The following is a 9578-nucleotide window of genomic DNA, read 5'->3' on the forward strand; positions in this document are numbered from 1 at the left end:
GAAAATGATTTTTTTCTGCTACGGTTTTGAGCAAACGTCTTCACCAATAACGATAATAATAATATGTAGTGATTCTCGATGGAGGTATAAAAATATTAAATGCGAGTCGTGGAAAACAGTCAAGCCTCCGTTAAAAATATTAATAAAATGTATAATATATTATAATAAGTGACAATCGCGTCCACAATATAAATATATAATATTATATAACGATTTGCGAACACGGTATAATACTAACTACTTTTCATAAAATTTTAAATTATAAGGTTATTTAATTTTCTTTAAAATTTAATATATTATGTAGATAAAATATATAAATATGTACAAAACCATTAGTTTTAATAATTAATATTAAATTTCTAGTATTTACGTAACACCAATGACGACAATGATTATATACGAATCACAATTTAATGTTGTCTTTCAATGCAAAATAATTGTAAAACTACTTACCCAAGTAACTTGGACGTTGTTTCTGACACCAAACACCGTCAAAGGTCAAACACCCAATAACACCACTCTTATATTGAAATCGTTAGAATGAAATGATAAAAATAATTTCTTTCTTGGGCCGTAGACCGTACTACCGTAGTATATAATCTATTTCTATAATTTAGTATACCAGCTATTATAGGCTCCACTCCGAGTTACCGTGTATCACCGCCGCATTCCCGCATAATAAGACATGACAATATTATTATTCAAATTAATAATAGTACCTACTAAATACTATGGTGTATGATTAATCATATACACGTTTAGTAATCACTTATCAGTATACTGTGTATATTATATTATATTCAATGATTTTATTTACTTGTACCGACATTTTTTTTTAAAAGTACATCATTTTGGTGCGAGGCGCTGAGGCCCCTTTCACGATGAGGCCAGCGGAACATCCAGCCTTCAATCATACGTAGTTCCGCCACTGCTTGCTAGCTTGTTGCCCTGAATTTTGGTTAGAGGTGTGCTGAGAACCACAGAATACATTTTCTATCGTAAATCTGAGTTTTTATATTTGTAGGTGACTGTGAAATAAATAAAGATATTATACCAAGAAGGTAATTAATAATTAAAAATTATTTTAACTTTATACAAATCATTTCCCACCCGTTCCCGGTTTTTGAACGGAAAAAAAAAAGATCATTTCCTATGACAGTAAATAATAAATATACTTTCATTGCTTTATCATAATATATTATTTTATACTCAAAAATAAGCCAAAGGGGGAGATAACATGAACACTTCCCTTCTACTGTAGTACCAAAAAGACTTTGATAGCACTGTTACCACTCAATTGACTAAATTTATTAAAAACATTAATTTTATTTATGATTTAATTAAATATGAAAGATGAATTGATTCAAAGAAATACATAATAACTGATTGGATGAATATAATATTACCTATATGCATTTATTTAAATTCACCAACAAATATTTTTGAAACTGCAGTCACTGATAGAATAAATGTATAAAAGTAAGAGAAAGCGAGTAAGATTTGGATCTATTAAACTTATTTTCTGTATACCTACATCCTCAGGCTGATTATATAGATACAATACATTGCAAAATACTCTATAGTTAAAATATGTAAAATTAAATCTCTGGGGGTGGAGTGGCCGAGCGGACTAAGGCGTCTGTTGCCAAGCACGCAGTCGCCGGTTCGAACCTCGGTCACGGGTGGCATCGCTCTTTGGGCATTTCGCGGTGTCTGGAGAGAGAGGCCACCGCCCCCCAACCGGGCATGGCAGAAACCTACAGGTGCCCATTCAAAATTCTGCCAAAATACCCACGTGTTTAAAACCTACAGTACCTTCCCCTACAGCCCCCAGGCTAATGACCTCAGTTGTCGAAGCCTTAACCCTAAAAAAAAAAAAAAAAAAAATCTAAGGTCATGGTTAACTTAATTAATTTCAAGAAAAACATGCATTTAATATGGCAATACTTCATTAATTACTGAGAATAAGATAAAATTTTGCAAACAAGTTTTTTTTTTCAAAATGAATTGTATTTATTTTAACATCAATAACTCAATCAACTTAACTGTTAAGTATTGAAACATAAGATAAATTATTATTTATCAAAATACATCAGTTTATAATTATAGTTGTAATTTGTATTCACTAAATATTAACTATTGGTTGATAATTAATTTTTGCCAACACTGAATATACAATTTTAATGGATATGTTAAACATTAAAACATCTTCCATACTTAAGATTTAATGCTATTTTTAATAAATTAATGTACATTGCAATTTTAATTAATAGCTTATACATAATAGTTAAAATACATTTATTATAAATACATTATTATTTATTAATATGAAAATAGAATTCCTAATTTATTTTTTGATTTTAGCAACATACCAGATATATAATCTGTATGAACAAACAAAATTATACAATTTTAATTGTTTTGTAATAATATTATTGAGATCCACAACACTATTTCCATACTACATAGAAATATACATCATGTTTAGAAAATAATTTTTATCTCATTAATTTTTTTATGGGGAACATTGAGAATAATATATTTAAATGAATATAATAAGAATGACTCAATATTATAAAGTTTTTAGTAAAAAAAAAAATAATTAAAAAATAAACCAAATACGAATTACCATGGAGTAAAAACTGTATAACAATCAATTATACTCAATATGATATTGAGCGTATAAAGAAGAATACATTATAATATTACTCTGGTAATATTATTATTAATTAAACAAAGAATAATAATACATTTAAATGTTGAATACATTAAATATGCAATGCTCATGCACTTGGCATAACTTTTAAACGGTTAAATGCTTCTTTTTCTAACCATTCTCTGTGATCAGGATGGGCAATATTTATCAAGGCATGTGCTCGTTGTCTCAAACTTTTTCCAAATAATGAGGCAACACCAAACTCAGTAACAACATAATGAGCATGTGCACTGGTTGTAACTACCGTAGCTCCTATAAAATAGTTGGATGACATTAATGTTAAAATTTTTGTGTACTTTTCAAATATTTTACCTTCTTGGATTTTAGGCACAATTTTACTACTTGGAAAACCTCTGGCATCCTTAGTTTTGGGATTCACAGAACCTAGGGCAATGATAGGTTTACCCTTGCCGTCAAAACCTTCAGCAGCTCCTCTAATGAAATCTACTTGACCACCATACCCTAAAATAGATATTAATTTACTACTATTCATTATCATTTATTAGATTATTTTCTAATAGTTAATTAACCTATATTTTATTTACCAGAGTATAATCTATATCCAATAGAACCAGATACAATTTGTCCAGTCAAGTCTACTTCAATACAAGAATTAATTGCAGTCATTTTAGGTTGTTGAGATATTATGTGTACATTATTAGTATATGATACTTGTCTCATACCTACAAAACATTTATACAATTAGGTATATATATACATTTTAATAAATTAATTAAAAAATTCATTACATATTAATGGATTGTTATCAACAAAATCATACAACTTTTTGTTGCCCATTAAGAAACTTGTCACAATCAGTCCTTTATCAAATGTTTTATTATGATTAGTTATAACTCCTGAGTTGACTAGATCAATAACACCAAGACTGAACATTTCTGAATGGATTCCTAAATCCTTATGATCTTTAAGACAGGTAAGCGTGGCGTCCGGAATCGCACCAATGCCCATTTGTAATGTGGCACCATCTTCAACAAGGTTATCAGCAATATGTTTGCCAATAGCTGTTTCAGTAGGGTTTGGATCTTTGTGTTCATGAGCTGGTAATTCACGATCAAATCTGACAGCATAATCAATATGTGATTGATGGATGATGGCTTCACCAAATGTGCGTGGTATACATTTATTTACTTGTGCTAAATTAAATTAAAAAAAGAAAAAATCACAAAAATATAAGTGTTAAACTATTAAATTAATATTTGGCTTACCAATAATTATTTTTGATTTTCCTAAAGCTGAGCGAATGCAATCCACACTTGTACCGAGACTGCAAAAACCGTGATGATCGGGAGGTGAAACCTAAAATAAAAATAAATTATCAAAATTTAACTATTGCATTAAAAAAGTTGAACATTAAGCATATAAGGATTAAAAATATTTAAATTTTTTTTATAGAACAACTACTCACTTATATGATAATATAACAGTAGTTTATAAATAAAACCTGATTTTTTTGTAGAAAAAATGTTATATAACAAATGATAATTGATATTTTGATTTAATATAGAATTAAAATAACCTCTTGACTTTATCTATAACATATTACATAGCCAACAAATTATATAATAAAATATACAATTGAATATATAAACCAATCAATTTTAATGTTAATTTAAAATAAATAAAATGCATGAAAAAAATTAACTAGTTTAAAATTAATTAATTGTTAATTGTATTGTACTTGAATAGAAATTCAATCAATTTATAATTATTATTAATGAAAATCAAAATACAGTATGTACCTACTATTCGATTAATTAACTTTTACTTAAACTAAGATTCTATTTCTATATTTAAAGAGAAAAACAGTTTTTCTTCAACTTATTTTTCAGTTCTTTTATATAATACAAACATAGACAGTACTTGAAAATGATTAATTTTGATTCAAACTAGGAAGAAAATGTAAAAAGTTTTCTTCACTAACTTTGAAAATTAATACAGCTATACTAACTACCTTAGCAATAAAATTTTACTTTTTGACTTACTATCATTTCATTCAAGATATAAATCAAAAATTAATTATTGGTAGTAGAGTGGAATTATAAGATGTGTTATACACATATAATCTATTCAGTGAGAGGATCACGCCATGCCCGTCAAGAATTGGTTCTACTGCTTATCCTCACGCAACATCCTACCATCATGCAAACAGGCTCGACAGCAGAGTATTGAGTGGTGATGCTCAGAATTGTTATCTTGTATCATTGGACAGAGTATGAAGCAAATATAGTAAAAATCACTCTCAGAACTTGACAAATTGTTATTACATGGTTATAATTAAATACTCTAATCATTAGAGTCTAATGTATTATTTGAATAAGTATAAACAAAAAAAGGCTTTTTGATATATTTTATTATACCTAACTAATAACTTTCTTAAAAACTTAAAAATTGTTTTGACAAAACTGATATTGTTGTTCTTATTATTAGTTTAAAATAATGTCAATATTTTTGTAAAATAATGAAGACTGTTTCACTGTTACCCTTCTTAAATCTAATAAACCTAACTGAATCAAAAATAATATAGACTGTAGAGTAAATGTTTCATACAAAAGAATCATACATTATTATCATTCATTCAATTGGAAAAGTACAATTTAATTTATAATAGTAATGTTCAAAGGTTAATAGTTAATATTATATACTTATCATTAAGTAATAAAAAATAAATTTGAATTTGATTAAAATGTGCATATTATTTATTTTAATTAATTAACTAATACATAAACACTATTTGTTTATGCTAAGTTTTTAACAAAAACAACATTTATCAATATTCATAGATCCAATGTTCAATTTTAAAAACTTTCTCACATTAAATAAAAAAATATTTGAATATAATGTAATAGTCTATATCCTGATAGTAAAATTAGAAAGATAATTGGTTAATATAGACTTATATTTTATTACAATATTTACACTATAAGTTTTTATCTCACCTCTATTACAAATGTTATCTTTTTTTTTTATTCTTAGATAACTTTTACCTAACTCGACCATTAGTCATCAGATTATTTAGCAATTATAATTATAACTATTAAAAATCTCATATAACTATAATACTATATAGCATATATAGAAGAAACGTAAATTAATTTATTTTTAATAAAAATGACCAGATACCACGGACAGTTTGCTTAATAATATTTAATTTTTATTACTTTATATTTATTTTTAAATTCTTCTTTTAATGAAATAAAAATAAAAATATGAATATTTTTACTTTTACAATATGTAAAACAACAGTTATTTATAAAAATAAATTGAAGTATATTAATACCAAGAAACTACTTTCAAATGAATCAAGATGATTTATGTAGATATAAATAATATTTACTATAATCATCATACATAAAAAATAATCTTACTACAAAATTGTATTTTAAATTATACTGAAATTAAAATATATGAACTATTATGTAAATATAAACAGGTTATGATTTTAAACTTCAAATAAAAAATAAAGTTATTTCCAACAGCTATACAAATAATATTATAAGGAAAAACTATCACTAACTGAAGTTATTATTGTTACTAATTATATATCTTATGTCTTGATATAATTATTTTATAATAAAAAGCAAATTAAAAAATATATATATATATCTTATTAAGGTTACAATCAAATTATGATGAATGTTTATGGTTGAAATGGATAAAGTGACAACATGAACAGCACTATGGCGTATATGAATAAAAATCTAATTTCCTTACCGAAATAATTGATACATCTACTGGTATAACATTTCGTTCAAATACATAGGGTATATCATGTAAAAATATTGGTACAGCATCACCGCGACCTTCATTTATACATTTCCTCATATTTGAACTAATAAAGAAAGCCATTGGTCGAAATATTCCTAAAAAAGAAATTGTTTTAGATGTTTTTTGAATTGTAAAATTATAAAAACTTGCACACCTTCACATTCTGGAGATGAATAAGGTGACTCAAATTCAGTATGAATGCTACATACACGTATATTTTTTAATTGCTTTTGTTTTCCATGATCAGTCATGCTACGGAGAACTTCAATTGGTGTAGTAGCAGCACCACTCACAAATACTGTGTCATCTGTAAGAAAAATACTTTTTTAAAACTGAAATAACCAAATTAATACAATTAACATTAATGTTCTGATTTGTTATCTATTCTACAAAGTAATTATTAAAAAGTAATCATTTAATAATCAACATTATTATTTAAGATAAAAATATAAATACTTGGGATTATATATTTTAATGGCATTTAACTATTTGAACAACCATAGTGAGTATAATCTTCAATTTTTTTTAGTTAAAATGTCAATAACAAATATAAATGTGAAAACTATCTTTATTAACTATTTTGAAAAAGATACATAGGCATATACTTTATATCAATATTTTTCAGGCACCTAGTTGTCAGTTTTGCCACGATTTGTATTTTAATTTTATGCAAATTATAAAAAGTTAAAATAGACTAATTACCTATTAATTATTTTGACAATTTTCATATTCTTACTGATACATTTTGGGTACATTAATTATATTTCCAGTTTCAATGTAGGTTTGTGAAATGATGTTGAATTAAAATGAATTTCAAATTTGCATAACACAATTTTATTACTTTGACCTTGACAATTTAAGCTTATATGAAACTACACGCAAAATTATTTCCAATTCAGCAAAAGAAAAATATTACTTAGCAGTTTCGGACACAAAAACATCTTGGATCAATTTGTATTGGTAGTACATGAGTACATTTGTATTAGGTAGGTAGTTTTGTAGTACCTATACCTATAAATGTTATTAATTATTATGTAAAAGTTCAAAGGGGCATGAAATTAATAATTTAAAGTGAGTATTTGTTGTACGGCTACTAAATGACAATAGCTGTTTAATATTTTGCAAACATAATATAATAATAATATTTCCCATCGACAGAAGTGTAAGTAATATAATATAATACCGATATTATTATTATAATCCATCAAGTGAGATTGAATAATGATCATTAGATGGACCTCTGACCAAAAAAATTCAAATTAAAACATAAGAATGTGTTTGTTAAAATTTTCTGTATACCTAAAGGGTTGTCTTTAACCATTCCAACCAAACCAAAAAAAGACTTAAAAATATCCTATCAAGTCACTCTCCACTCTCAACAATATCCAAACAGCATAGAATATCTTTAGACATAGGCACTTATTAAATTGTACAGTGTTATTACTTATTACTACTTCAACTTATGAAATAATATCAGGGGACCGAAGCGTCCAAGCCCCTTACCCACAGAAAATGTTGCCTATTTTTGCAGACAATTAACGAGAATTGAAAATAAATTATTACTGGACTTGATGCACTGGACAGCTTCGTCGGCGGACACCCACTTCGGCTCGCGGTCCAATACCTGTGATACTTGGGGCGTGTACGTGAAATAAGTCTTCGGGCCCAATCGACCAGTCAGCGAATTCCATATCTTGGCCCTAACTCCGATCCTGTTCACGACCGAAACCGACATAGCGGATGGTGTATATGGACGAATAAACTGAACGGCGGAGGAATAGTGAGAAGATAATCAAAATGAAGAGTCGCGGGCAAGGTCTAGCAATCTCTATTGAGTGTAATGCACTAATGAACACACAAAATATGTCAAATATGATAAAAGATTAGGCCGCGGCGACGGTGGGTCACTGGGTGACGACGCGACGGTGGTCAGCTGTTGCGAACGAGTTGACGGGCAGCAGTGATGAGCGCGGTGGGTAACGAATGCGGACTGCGACTTGTGAGCAAGGACACGAAAACACAAAAAAATACGACGAACGTGACCGGCGGACGACACGACACACGAAGCACTTAAACGGATTATACATTTATACCTATTTAACGATAACGATTGTACTTTATCAACCCGTTTATTCGTACCTACTAATTTTTGCCACCACCAAAGACAAAAGCGCGCGCGCGCCGACTGACGAGTCCGAAATAAGAACAATAATATTATATCAATTCTGAATTTCTCAATCTCTCAATTCATTGATGGATGGCAACTGGCATTATTGGCTACGGGAGTGGTAATCGTAGAGACTTGAGCACAATATAACGATAATATTATATATTAATAATAATAATAGTTTTGTCTAACTGAATCGTCTGTATTCAGTGAGAACGAACAAAAGTTTTCGATTGGACGGCGACGTCTGTGACGTCAGTCGACGTTTGCGATCAGCGAAATCTAATAAATATTTATTTATTTTTCTGCGTCGAACGGGAAAAGAAGTAAAAACCCATAGCGGCCATAGCCCATGCCCCATGGTTTTGCGAAGACGTATAAGAAAGACGGTCGAACGTGCATCACTTATGCCCACCAACTGCACCAAGGCTACCGAACACTGTTTAAAGTCCCGGAAGTGAATGAAACACGTTAATTATTATTATTGTACCGCATTATCATTAACAACAACAACAAACGCCTCGGGCGTAATCGAATCGATTTAGGTCAACAAGTGCACGGGGGAATACGTGTGATGTTGTGTAAACGTTTCATAATAAATTAATAACACACTCACACATACTCTGAATAATAATAGAACGCGTAAATGGACCAATGTGTTGGAGTAGCTCACTAGACACCTAATTAATTAAAAGTCCAACGACCAAAATATGTTTTAAATTATATTATCTACGGGCTTCAAAGTACATCAAAATAATTAATATTAATAGTATAATATGTTTATCCGTATTAAAGTGTATTCTATAAATAGACGTTAGCAGGCCTATTTCGCATAGAAGGGGAAAAGCATATGATGATACAACAAACAAAAAACAATTAAAGTATTACATTTTTATTGATTATTAAAAA

At 28.5% G+C, this 9578-nt stretch overlaps 1 protein-coding gene across 2 annotated transcripts; it reads right to left on the reverse strand.

Annotated features, from left to right (window-relative positions):
• Nucleotides 1-2705: 2705 nt before the first annotated feature.
• Nucleotides 2706-8780, reverse strand: LOC107163618 (succinyl-CoA:acetate/propanoyl-CoA:succinate CoA transferase). Of its 2 annotated transcripts, none has more exons than XM_015511108.2 (8): nt 8066-8780; nt 6657-6809; nt 6449-6597; nt 3943-4033; nt 3466-3870; nt 3262-3399; nt 3029-3178; nt 2706-2968 (listed from the first exon to the last, which is right to left on the reverse strand). In XM_015511108.2, the coding sequence occupies exons 1-8, from the start codon at nt 8235-8237 to the stop codon at nt 2784-2786; spliced, it is 1443 nt and encodes a 480-aa protein (XP_015366594.1). In that variant the 5' UTR covers nt 8238-8780; the 3' UTR covers nt 2706-2783. The 2 variants fall into 2 exon arrangements, with proteins under 2 accessions (XP_015366594.1, XP_015366595.1); XM_015511109.2 differs by lacking the exon at nt 8066-8780 and adding an exon at nt 8006-8022.
• Between the last annotated feature and the right edge of the window lie 798 nt (nt 8781-9578).

Source organism: Diuraphis noxia, unplaced genomic scaffold (genome assembly GCF_037042655.1).
Source record: "Diuraphis noxia isolate RWA-SAM2 unplaced genomic scaffold, SU_Dnox_SAM2 contig0003, whole genome shotgun sequence".
NCBI lineage: Eukaryota > Metazoa > Arthropoda > Insecta > Hemiptera > Aphididae > Diuraphis > Diuraphis noxia.

Bases quoted from the DNA above. Each gene is read 5' to 3' on its own strand.
- LOC107163618 (XM_015511108.2), bottom strand. From the start codon at position 8,237: ATGTCGGTTTCGGTCGTGAACAGGATCGGAGTTAGGGCCAAGATATGG. The intron at 4,034-6,448 runs GTAAGGAAATTA...TTTTTATTTTAG, and splicing joins TAGATGTATCAATTATTTCG to GTTTCACCTCCCGATCATCA. The intron at 3,179-3,261 runs GTAAATAAAATA...TATCTATTTTAG, and splicing joins TGGATATAGATTATACTCTG to GGTATGGTGGTCAAGTAGAT.